At 51.1% G+C, this 12,862-nt stretch overlaps 1 protein-coding gene across 5 annotated transcripts in view; it reads left to right on the plus strand.

Moving 5' to 3' along the window:
- Positions 1-12,862, plus strand: part of TCF7 (transcription factor 7) — a 74,624-nt gene that overhangs the window by 52,464 nt on the left and 9,298 nt on the right. For 3 of the 5 annotated variants that reach the window (XM_066329021.1, XM_066329019.1, XM_066329020.1), the window contains exons 5-9: positions 2,974-3,064; positions 9,324-9,434; positions 9,627-9,789; positions 9,998-10,105; positions 12,644-12,692. In XM_066329021.1, the coding sequence (XP_066185118.1) occupies positions 2,974-3,064; positions 9,324-9,434; positions 9,627-9,789; positions 9,998-10,105; positions 12,644-12,692 (522 nt within the window). Of the gene's footprint in view, positions 1-2,973; positions 3,065-7,561; positions 7,649-9,323; positions 9,435-9,626; positions 9,790-9,997; positions 10,106-12,643; positions 12,693-12,862 lie in introns of all 5 variants that reach the window. The other 2 variants (XM_066329017.1, XM_066329018.1) reach the window with 1 other exon arrangement.

The raw sequence follows: 12,862 nt of genomic DNA on the forward strand, positions 1-12,862 counted from the left end.
CAGACCGTTGGTCAGCTGGGACATTTCTTAGCAGTAGGAAGTTATTCAGCTAATTGGCAATGCTTTGTGATCTGGCTGTGAGCAGTTTGATACCAGAAGTGCCAGCCCTGCTGATAGAGTGTGCTCAGGTCTCGGTACAAGCTGTCCTGTACCTTGAGACCAGACCAGAGCCTGCACGATAACGCGCAGGAGTCAACCAGAAAATGGAAAGTAATCTTTCCTTTGACTCATACCCAAACTGTTGTCAGCTTGTCATTTTGAGAAAATAAATGCTTGAAACAGGAAATATTTTGACTAAACAGGATTGATGTCTGCAAATTGACTGGATTGTGACATGTGTGTCTCCGTAGCCACATGTTATGTGGTTGTCACCTGGTTTAGCTTTTTGTGCTCCTGTGTAAGCCCAGGCTGTGTCAATTGGCTATTGAGGCTATGGAGGAAAGTACAGTATTTTGAGATTAAACCCTCTAAAATTAACTGTAAATAGAGGTATGTGTTGAGGAATTCACCCCAGACCATAATTTCGTCATTCTTCATGGGTTCCTGGCAAAATGAGTGTAAGATCAAACTTCTCAACCTTACATGCGGAACATCTGTTCAGATTACCCAGGCTTTTACACAAACCTGGGCTTGATTTCATGGGAAAGCAAGCAAACTGACAGTTTTGTGTCTAACTGCATTCAGGAAGGAGGTCAGTGTCCATCAGAGCCCAGAAACCAGTGCCAGAAGAGGGGCACAAAAACAGCTGTTGTGATTTGGGCAAAGGCCTCCAGCCAGGAGTGATCCAAACTGTCCCAGAGGCATCAGCTTCACCAAGTTAACATCATTGCTAAAGCAATGGGTTATTGAGGATGCTCTTGGCTAGAGGACCCACTGAATAATTTCTGGTCTGAACCTGGAGGCCACACTCTGGACTCACCAGGGATGCTGATGGTAGGGTTTAGGTCTGGAGGTCACATTGTGGACTCATTAGGGATGCTGATGGGTATGATTTAGGTCTGGTGTAAGAGATACCCAGGCACATCCTGGTTGCCTTCCAGGCATCACACTGCTTGTCAGCCATCAGAGCATCATAAACTCAACAGAAGTATAGGAAGAGTTAGCAAAATAAACCTGCTGAAAGCTCAGATAATGGCTGAGTTTTTGTCTGAGAGAAAGTGTGCAGGAGGGCAACATGACATACCTTCCCCACACTGCCCCTGCTGTACCTGGCAGAGCTCTGCCCCTCCAGGAGACACTTGCTGTGAGCTGGGACTCACTGTCAGCCTGGGAAACCTTCAGTGATGCAAGACCAACTCACCCAAGGGCAGAGCTGGTTCTCTCTCTGTGGAGGCTACAACTGGCACTGGAGCAGTCCCTGAGCATTCACCTCTGTGGTGGGTCAGTCATTCTAGGACACGGTCCTTGGGCTGCCTTCAGTGCAGGCACTGTCCAGTCTCCCCTTCCCATTTAGTCTGTACTTCTACAGACACAGGGAGTCTGTCTGTCCCACAGACCCCACATGTGCTGCTCAAGGGAAGGTTCAGCCCATCATCCTCAGCTGGGTCTAGCCTTTGTGGTGCAGCTGTGATCATACATGCCCCATCCCTACACTAATGGGGAGAGAGTTTTCTTCCATGTTCATCCTCTGTTTTCATCACTGAAATGCTCCCATTTTCACACAGGTGTAAGCGCTTGAGAGTCACTCTCATTCTCCCAGCATCCCTTTAAAGTTTCTCACAGTAGCTCAAGGACACACAGACAAGGAAATACAAGCAGGAATTCTGAGTCAGTGGCTGCTGCCCCAACCACTGGGCCAGCAAGAATAACTTGTGCTCTGACTTACGCAACTCGTGTTGTTGGGGGTGCAAATCTGAGGATGTTCCATCAGCTGCCTTGTGCAGGGCTGGTTTTGTGTGACCTGCCATGGGCCACTGGGTCCCACCTGAAGCAAATCTCATACTAGGTTATATATTCCTGTCAGGTCAGTTATATATTTATTTTAGCTGACTCCTGATAAAATGCTTAGAATCTGTTGGTGTCATTCCTAATTAATAAGGTATCATTCATACACCTAGGAGAAAAATCCAGTTGCAACTGCTTGCAACTTATCACCAGTTAAATCCACATATTTATCTAGGACAGCCACTTGACAATCCGTGTTCCCAGTTTTTGTCTGAGGCTTCACAGCATCCATCACTGCACCACGCTGTTCCAGAGCTCAGCCCCAGCACCCTCCACTGTCCCAGTCCAGGGGTCGGCTGGAGGCTGTTTTTGCCAGCAGCACAGTGGTTGTCTGAGGCCCACCCACAGCCCCAGGCAGCACAGGATGTTTTCCAGCCCAGACAGGAACAGAGCACTGCTGTGGCTGTGTCCCCTGGCCATGCTGCCCATGCCAGCGGCTTTGAAGATCACACAGGGATTCCCCATGCAAAGGGTGAATTCCCAGCTGGCACCGTACCCACCTCCACGGTTCCTTGGCACCCACAGAGCCGCAGAACAGTTGTTTTGAACTCAAATTGCTCAAAATGAAGTTGGAAGTGATGCCTGCTGGAGCATCCCTGCTGTCTGCTCACGGGGGGTCCTGCGGATGGGTGATGGAAAGGGAGCATAGAAATGGCTTTGACCATCCACTGAGCACCTGAGTGGGCTCTCTGGGAAAGGCAGAGGGATGCCTGGAGTCAGCCAAATCCTCACCAAAGCGTGGTGCTGCTTGGCCTCAGGGTGGCATGGAGCAGCTGTGATGCTTGTGAAGGGCGAGATGCCTCCTGCACCCCCCACCTCTGTTTGTGTGTTGGCAGCAACTGGATGACCCACCACATCCCCACAGAGAGAACCACAGGAAACACCATCCTGCCACTTGCAGATACCTATTCCGTGTAGGTGTCCACAAGTGTTCACAGAGAGATGAAGCAGCCAGGGGGTTGGGAACAATCCGGGTCAGCCAGAGAGTGCAGTGCCAGGTTCAACTCCTCTCCTTCTCCCTTCTTCCAGGAGTGCACCGTCCTTCCCAGACCTCAGACATCCCTGGTTTCTACCCGCTGCCCCCCGGTGGAGTGGGCCAGATCACGCCGTCGATGGGATGGTGAGTGAGGAGGGCTGGGCACAGCCCTGCCCGCGGGGCGGGTCACTGAGCCCACTGAGCAGCCACTCTGTCACCTCCACGGTGCTTCCCCGGCTTCTCCCCTCCTGTGTGCTCTCTGCAGAGGGAGGAGAGTCGAGCCCTGTCTTGGAGGTGGGAGCAGACCCGTGGAGAGGCTGAAGGCTTCATCCTGGCTGAGGCATCCCTGGAGAGGGGTTACAGCCTGCCCAGTTCAGAACTGCCTCCTGCTTTACATCTGTCTGTGTGGATTAGGGAACCCAGAGAGAGCTTCCTACCCACCCCTCCTAGTCACAGCAAAAGTCTCTGTTTTGAGTAGGACTTTTTGGCACAAACAGTGCTTTCCCTGAGTGTGCCACCAGCATGGAGTAATCCCGTGGGATGCTCCATCTGCCAGGCCATGGTGTTTCTTGGGATCTGACACACAGGGAAGAAGTACATCATGGCAGAGACCTGCCAGGAAGCAAGCCCGGTGCCAACAGCCTGGCCACAGCTCAGCCAGTTGGTAACCACTGCCCCAGCAGGAATGGGAAAGGAGAGACCATGAGCTGGAGCACTCCCAAAATGTACCCCCTGCGTGGACCAGCCCTGCAGAGCATCCTGCAAAGCACAGCCTGTTGGTAAACTTGCCCTGGGGACACAAGTTGAAAATACACCAGTATGTTCTCTGTGGTCATTGCCACTGGCTTTTGTCCCTGTGACCATGAGCACACTGAGAGAGCGGGTCTGGCAGGTGCTGCCATGTGGGCATCATCACTCCTCTGATGAATATTTAATCCCCAGTGATGATGCAGGGACATGGCAGAGGCTGACAGGGAGACTGGTGGCTGCAGGTGGCAGTTCAGGGTTGCTGGGATGAGGAGAGAGTGCAGGGCAGGTGATCACAGGGACAGTGGCCAGATTCTCCCAGTGCCAGCGTATAAAACCCTGGCAAAGCCTGGCAGAGAGCTTCAGGTACAAGAATCTGTTGCAGAGTGGGAAAGGGGAAGCTTCTTAAAGCACAGAGTAAAATATTAGCTTTGCTTCTTTTGTTTATCAGTTTAATGTTCCAGATATTTAACCACAAGGAAACAGAGGATGAGGCCTTTGATACAGAGTCTGACTTCCAAGAGATTACATTTTGCCTTCTGTGCTAGATCTGCTACTTTTGTGTGATGATTTAACTCCTCATATGATGTGATTCATCCTCAGAAAAAAACAAGGACTGGGATGACTGTGCTGTAACATGAAAGAAGTAGTTGGAGCGGGGAGAAAGGAGCCTGTTTGTCAAATGGAAGGTCCACTCCTGGGTTAGGATAATGCTGTGCAGACAGCCCTGGGCTCATGAATGGAGAGCAGTCTGGTTTTTCATGGAGATTTTGTGGGGCAGTTGGTGATGGAGAGAGCTTTCATGGCTGAGAGCTGCTCCAGCATCCGTGGGGTTTGGCATCCTCCTGCAGCCACATCAGATGCCTTCATTAATGGCTAATAGAGCAGATATGGTGAAGCAACAAACAGCCTGACATGCAGAGAGCAGCACCTTGGGGCACATGTGTCTAATAGAGCTTTTGCTCTTTCTTTTCCTTGCCTGAAATGTGTGGAAAGAACCCCAAACCCACTTTGTGGAGTGCCTGATCCTCAGCTGAGGCTCAGCACACCACTGTGGGTGGGTGCAGAAGCACTGAAGCCTGGCAGGTTGATGGCAGCATCCCCCATGCCAGCAGCAGGGGCTGTGTGCCAGGGATGGGTGTGCTGGGGGTGGTCATGCCAAGGATGCATCCCAGAGAAGCTGTGGCTGCCCCATCCCTGGAAGTGTTCAAGGCCAGGTTGGATGGGATCTTGAGCAACCTGGTCTCGAGGAAGGTGTCCCTGCCACGACAGGGGATTGGAATAGGATATCTTTAAGGTTCCTCCCAACCCAAACCATTACAGGATTCGATGGTTGTGGTGGTGCCACCAAGTCAGCTGCCAGGCCAGGGCAGCCACACATGGGAAACAACTTTCCTCCACAAGCTGGCAGGCAGGAGCTGGGCAGAAACTGGCTTTGTTCTCACTGAGTGCTTCAGGAGGAGGAGCTGCAATCACTGTCTCTGTAATTAAGCTGGGATGACAGTCAGATAAAAGCTTCCAAGAGTCCAGTCAAGTGAGTTTTGCTTGTGAGAGCCTGGCAGTTAACATTAGCCAGGAACCTGCAAATCGTGTCACTCACCTGTGCCCGGGGCCCAGCACACTGGTGCCATGGCAGCCTCTTCTCCACCAGCCCACAGCCTTTTTTCTGAGCCACCCTCCCATCACCAGGTGATCCTCTGGAAACGTGCTGAGAGGGCTGGAGTTCTTCAGCCTGGAGAAGTTTCCAGGGGGGCCTCAGAGCCCCTTCCCATACCTAAAAGGAGCTTATAAAAAAGAGAGAGAGACTTTTTATATGGGCAAATAGGGGTAGGACAAGGGGAAACAGTTTTGAACTAAAATAAGAGAGTGAGATCAGATGTTAGGAAGAAATTCTTTACACAGAGGGTGGCGAAGCCCTGGCACAGGTTGCCCAAAGACATTGCAGCTGCCCCATCCCTGGAGATCTTCATGGTCAGGTTGGACAGGGCTTGGAGCAGCTGGATCTAGTGAAAGGTGTCCCTGCTCATGGCAAGAGCTTGGAATGAGATGGACTTTAAGGTCCCTTCCAACCCAAACCAGTAATTCCATGATATGGGCTCTAATCGTGCACTCTCATCACTGCAGTTGCTTTAATTTGTGTGTCAGAGGGACTTCAGATGAAGCTGCAAGCGCCCATCTCCAATCCTATCCCAATATCCCGGCCTCTGGAGTAGCACAGGTCGCTTCTGGATTATCTCCAAGTGTTTTCTCGGCCCTGGGGCAGCCGCCTCCAACTTCAAAGGCTGTTTGAGTTTCCCGGCGCAGCAGCACTTGGCTGTTTGTTGGTGTGTTTATACCCGCCAACATCTGAGGGGTCGGAGAGGGCTTCTGCCTGCCAGGGTGTAAACAGCCCCAGCTGCCTTTCCTGCAGACAGCTCCCACAGATTTCAGTCAAGCCAATACACAGTGGCAGGAACAGGAGCCTCCTTCCTGCCCAGTGCAGCTCAGAGGTCTGACTGCTGCCCCACTGTCACTATTCCTCTTCAGGGCACAAACTTATCTTCAGCCCCAAAACATCCCAGGCATCCAGGAGCTTGGGTCTTCCACATGCACCACACATGATGATAATGGACTTTTTGTGGATTTTTTCATCATTAGAGCTGAAAATAGCGGGTCCTGGGTTTAGGTTACAGCTCTGTGCAGCCTGGCCAGAGGAGCCTGAGTGCCAGCACTGTTGTAAACACCTCACTGTGCTCCATCCCTGGAAGTGTTCAAGGCCAGGTGGGGTGGGACTTGGGGCAGCCTGGTCTAGTGGAAGATGTCCTTGCTCATGGCAGGGTGGGTTGGAATGAGATGAGCTTTAAGATCCCTGCCAACCCAAACCATTCTGTGATTTTAATGTCCCTTCCAAGCTAAACCATGCTGTAATTCTATGATCTCAGTTTCTATGTGCAGTTTTAGGCTAGAAGCATCTTTTGGCAGGTTTGCAGAACAAGCCAAGGTATTTTTGAGCTATTTACATATGAAAATGTGGGGGTTCCCTTGCTGGGAACAACAAGGAACTTCCTGCATAGTTATTTTACTATCTCAAATATAATTTCCAGCCCCAGGTCTGATACATGCCTCGTCCCCAGTAGGAAACAACTTTCAAGAAGAATGCAGGACTGAGCTTTTGGCCTCTTTAAAACTGATGGGTGTCCTTAAAAGGAAGTGCTGGGGAAATCAGAGCATTCCTGAAGCACAAAGGCAGGGCAGGTACCTTCTCCCCAGACTCCAGGAGTCTTTGTGCTCGGGGCATCACAGCATCACAGACTAGATGCAGTCGTAAGTGACCACAATGGGTCATCTGGTCCAGCCTCCCTGCTCAAGCAGAGTTGTTCCAGAGTACATGGCACAGGACTGCATTCAGACAACAATCCTGGGATATCTCCAGTCAGGGCGGCTCGACACCCTCTCTAGGCAGCCTGATCCAGTGCTTGGTCACTGCACAGTAAGGAAGTTTTCCTCATATTTATACTCCTGGTGCAGCTTCTTGTGCATCACACAGAGAATCCAAGCAGGCTTTAATATTTTTTGGTCACACTGTGCTCTTTTAAGCAATTTCTTCTGTGCAATAGCAACATCTCCTGATTTTTCAGCACGCCTCTGCACTTTGCATTGTTACCAGGTAAACTCAGAGCTGCAGCATTGGTCAGTACCAAGGGCAGAAGGGGTCAGATTGGATCCAACCTTTGTAGGAAGGCCCAGGTTGTCTCAAAATAACATCGAAAGCCCACACTGCCCCTCAAGCCTAAGGGACACTGAGTGTCCACCCAACCAGGGGCATCAGTGCTCTGAGTCCTGTTAGCAAAGGGTATCTTTAGGAAACACCACGTGGCTGTGGATACTTTATAGACTCTTTCTTCCTGATCCCAGGCAGAGCCAGTCTGTCTATCCGCTCCCGTCATGTGGATTTAGACAGCCGTATTCGTCAGCGCTTTCTGCTGGGGCTTCTTTCTCCAGGTGAGTATGAGCTGTGTGAGACAGGGCAGCTCAGCTGGTCGTGCAGCTTGCAGTTTGTGCAGCAGGAGCTTGCAGCAGACCACAGCCACCCAGGGACAGCCACGCACCCCACCCGGGGCAGCCGTGGGGAGAGAAGGCGCTTTCAGGCAGTGTCTGGTCCGAGGGGTGCTCAGGGGAGTATTGAGGATGAAGGGTTCACAACACTTGGGTTTTATTCAGCAGAACTATAAAGAGAGTCAAAAAGTCCAGCCTTCAGCTCAGCCTTGGGAAAATGGGATAGAATCCATTGCTCAGGATTTTGCTCCGTGTCACTAACCCTAATCCTGAATGTGTCCCTGCTGCCACCACCGCTTTGCTCTGCAGGGATGGATCTTGTTTACTTCGGTCTCAGCTTTGAATGCAGGACAGGAGGGGCAGTGTTTTGTTGCCCTCTCATTGGCACAAGTCAGTTCTGTGATATATAAATACAGCTTCTTCCTTTGGGTGAGCAAAATGCATCCCCTGTGGATGGGAATCGGAGAGCCCAGCTCTTCCAGGCATGCTGCTGGGCCAAGCTCTCATGGCTCCATAGGGATGTCAGGGCCACACCAGCTTTTACTTCTGCTTCGTGTCCTGAAGAGCTGTTAGTGGAGATTCCCCACTGGAAAACCATGCAAACCCTTGCTCAACGTGAGCCCTTAGCCACACAGAAACCTGGATCCATGCAACCCTCGATCCATACAACACTTGATCCGTGCATCCCTCGATCCACGGAGCCCCTTAGCCCTGCAGAAAGGGGGAGGGAGTGCTGCCAGCCCTCCTTTCTCACAAGGTCTCACCCATGCACAGCCTCAGAAGTGAAGGCAAGCAGAGTTAACGGTTTCCTGTGGAGCCCCAGCAGCCTCCCTGAGCTCCTGCCTGAGGATTTTGGGGTGGATTTTTGCAGCACTGCTGCAGCTGAGAAAGTACACCTGGTCAGATAAGGATCAGACTGTGCTGGTGGATTAAATTAAACAGCTTTTCTTTTCGTGCCAGCATATCTAATGAACAGTTCACCTCCCATGGGCAATTCTGCCATCTCAAGCTGCAGTCATAAAGTGGCAAGCTTGGCAAAGCTGACTTTGCTGGCTTTATCCTCCAAGACTCCGGAGAGAGCTGATGAAGCCCGAGAGCTAATGAGACCTCTCGTGATCTCAGCCCGTGTTGTGGAGAGCATTGCTTAGGCAAGGTGCACCTCCTAGAGTTGCAGTTGGGTTCATGTTGAGACTTAGTCTATTTCTGTTAAAAGAAAGGTGCGGGGTGGTCCTAATCTCTCCCATCCAAACTCCAGGTTGAGTTTGTTGTTCCTTTCTGCAGCGCTAATGAGATACTGCAACAACAGAGATTTGAGAAGCTGAAACTGCTGGGTGAAAGCACCCTTGATGTCGGCCAGGCTGGCTCCTGCTGCAGGCGGGTTCCCTCGCTGTGGCACCAGAGCCTTTCCATCCACGTGCCCACGGCTTGACCAGCCACAAGAGAGACCCAGGGGTGGTGGGCAGTGCCTGCCCCCTGCCAGCCTGGCAGCGCCTGCATGCTTTCCATGTCCTCGCTTCCCGTCTGCTTCTGCCACGTCGGAGTGCTCTCCGAGGGACGCCGCCCCGGCCCCGCCGTGTCCCTGGGCAGCCTCCCGGCACAGCTCACCCCCTCTCTGTTGCAGGTTCACTCACCCGCTGATGCTGGGCTCTGGCATGCACACCACCGGCATCCCACACCCCGCCATCGTGCCCCACTCCGGCAAGCAAGAGATGGAGCACTACGACCGAAACATGTGAGTGGGAAGGGCTGGCTCAGAGCATCAGCCCCTCAACACCCATCTCATTTATCACTCCTAAGGGTGGATAAACACTGAGCTGTGCATCTGAGGAGCAAAGCTCAGGCCCTGCTCGTGCCGTTGGGTTGTTTTGGGGTGGAATCTTCTGGTGGCTCTGATGCTGACAGCCCCTCCCTTTGTCCCACCAAGGAAACCTCAGCCAGAACCAAAGAGAGAGAAGGAAGCCAAGAAGCCCACTATTAAGAAGCCCCTGAATGCTTTCATGTTGTATATGAAAGAAATGCGGGCAAAAGTCATCGCTGAGTGCACCCTGAAAGAGAGTGCTGCCATCAACCAGATCTTGGGAAGGAGGGTAAGAGCTCACAGGGCCCCGTGTCACCACCTAGTGCCACACCCCTGTCCCTTGCAGCTTCTCTTAAATACATAACAAGCATCTGCTTCAAATCCGAGTGCTCTTATCCCATCATCACGGGGCCAGGTGTGCCCTGGTGGGGTGGCCACGGTGGGCTGGGCTGGGAGGGGACAGCAGGGCCATGCTCAGCTGCTCTTTGTCCTTGCAGTGGCACGCGCTCTCCCGAGAGGAACAAGCCAAGTACTACGAACTGGCTCGCAAGGAACGGCAGCTCCACATGCAGCTCTACCCCGGCTGGTCTGCCAGGGACAACTATGTGAGTGCTCAGAGCCCCACCCTGGGGCATGGCCCAGAATGGCCTGGGGGGCTGCTCTCCAAACACCTGCTCCTGGCAGTGCCATTCCTGGCAGCACAGGAGCCATAGAAATTCACATTTCGGGTGTATTTTGAGCACCTCTTGGCTTATTGCCTGTCTAAAGGATGAATGATACAGCCCCCAGGAACCACAAGCGTTTATTTGCTTATTGTCCAAGCAAATACAAATAGAAAAGAAGGGAAGCTTTTAAGTGCTGTGGATATATCTTTGGAAATACAGTTTTATGGAAGCAAGCTGCTCTGTGCATCTTGGACAGCAGCTGAGATATCTGTGAGGGTGGTGAGGCCCTGGCACAGGTTGTCCAGAGAAGTTGTGGATGCCCCATTCCTGGAAGTGTTCAGGGTCAAGTTGGACAGGACTTAGAGTAACTGGGCCCAGTGGAAAGTGTCCCTGCTCGTGTCAGGGGGTTGGAACAGGATATCTGTGAGGTTCCTTTCAACGCAAACAATTCTATGATTCTTTGATTTAAAATAGTGGCCCTTTTTGTTGGGGGTCTTTTCTTTTTGTAGTTGTGACTTTCACGACTGTTTTGATATTACATGCCTAACAAGCTCATTAGTGAACTGAAGCAAAGCACTCATAAGTCTTCAGATGTCTGTCCATCCACACATCTCCATCATTTCCCTCACAGATACTCACAGATACCCCTGGGAACTGCACAGTGAGTGCCCTTCCTTCCCACACTGACTCCAGCCCTCCTTCCAGAATGACAAAACTCCACCAAGGGCAAGAAAACACCTGTAAACAGACCCAAACCACCCCCAACACCCCCCAAAAACAAAGGGCAGAGATGATGCAGAAAAAGCAGAGGTGATGGGAAGCCCCCAGCCCACATTTTGATGGGTACACGTCTGGAGGGCATCAGCACTGCTGACAGCATGGCAACATCTTCCTCCAAGACCAAGCACATCCTCCATGGAAATCCCAGTCCTGTATCATTTTCATCCAGTTCCTTGGGGAACCAAGGGCTGGTTCCTTTCTCCAGAAGATAGATGGTGGGCTCAAAAAATGCATATTGCTCCTCCCAGCACTGTAAACCAGCTGGTTTGGGTGTTGTGGTTGTTGCAAGAGATGCTTTTCTCTCCAAAGTTGAGCAGGAAAGAAGAGGAGGAGGAGGAATGTAGGTCACTTGTGCAGCACGTGATGCGGATATCAGGCAGGAAATACAGTTGCTCCCCCACTGAAGAAAAAGCTTACCACAGCTCAGAGCTTTCCACCTTCACTCAAACCACAAGAAGTCATATAAGAAGTCATGGGTCAAAGGCAGCCCTGGGAGCTGCCTGCATCACACAGCCAGATTTGCTTCCGTGCTGCTCTGCCCTCATTAATCAGCTCATGAGGGGAGGTGCTGCACCTTGTGAATCAGAGAGGCAGTTTGGGGATAAAATGGGACGTTTTTACTAGTGAAAGAAGAAGGAGACATGGATCCAGACCTGCAGAAGCACTGAAATAGATTAGTATTATTTTAAAATAAATTTCTGGGGATTTCCTAAAACTTCCTTTTCCATTTGGAATCAGGGAATATCAAGAACCAGTTTGAGTTTGGGTATAAGGCACCACATTAAAGCCCACTTTGGAAATAGGGAAGGTTCTAAAATGGACCTAGTGCTTTTTAGAAACAGGAGAAGGAATGACAGGAGCATCAGCTGTTGATCATACTGTCTCCGCTGCATGCAGCAAATCTTGTTTAATTCTATTAATCTCATTTAACTTATTAATTAAATTATCAATTCATTCATTAAAACAATATTGGGTGGGATCCCCAGATGAGATGCATCAGAGTGGGCTGAGGAGTTGTGGCTGAGCAGCGCAGGCACAGGCACTGGCTTTATTACAGCTGGTTTACATCCACTGACATTCCCCTCGCACTTTCTGACACAGCCTGCAGCATAACTCTGGGCCTTAGCTGTGTTTGCAGCATGGACCTGGGCTCACAAACCAGAGCATGGAGCAGTGGGGTGAGAAGATGGAGCAGACTTGGGGGTAGGAGTGGGGACATGGCTGCCATTGCCTCTTGAGCTTATTTCAGTTTCTAAATACACACAGATCTCATGCAAAGTGCTGAGCCAAAATGCCTGTGGTGCTGGCCTGGGGGCTGTTGGAAACGAGGGTTAACCCCTGAGAAAAGGCACAAGCCCACAATGAAGTTGTGCTGTGCAGAAGCCCTTGCAAGTGCGCAAAAATGCATTTGGGTTTCACTTTGAAAGTTTATCCCTGATTTATTCTTAGGAGCGTGGGAATGGGAAGAGGGGAAAGGAAGGGGCACCCTCACAGATGAACCTGAGTGGTCCCTTTGCAGCCTTTTCCAGTTCATCTGCTGCTGGAATGGGCTGAGCCAGCAGCACCACAGCTCTTACTGGCTCTTTCCTGGGAGGCAGCAGCCATCCCCAGCACCCAGTCCAGCCCCAAAAACCCTGCACAGCACCCTCGGTTCTCTGGAGCACAGGTAACAGTTTTATTTCCCCTTTGATTTCCTAGGGGAAAAAGAAGAGACGAACACGGGAAAAGCAGCAAGATTCCAACTCAGGTAAGTGTGTGTAGCCTGGCAGCTGTTCCTGCTTTCCTGCTCAGATGGGAGAATCCAAAGCAGTTGTTGCCTTTTACTGTGTTTTATTTTATTCTCCTGAGCTTAACTAGAGAAATACACATCCATTATTTTTTTAAGCCGTGGTAAATTAACATTTCTGTGACTTTTAA

Source organism: Sylvia atricapilla, chromosome 14 (genome assembly GCF_009819655.1).
Source record: "Sylvia atricapilla isolate bSylAtr1 chromosome 14, bSylAtr1.pri, whole genome shotgun sequence".
Classification (NCBI taxonomy): domain Eukaryota; kingdom Metazoa; phylum Chordata; class Aves; order Passeriformes; family Sylviidae; genus Sylvia; species Sylvia atricapilla.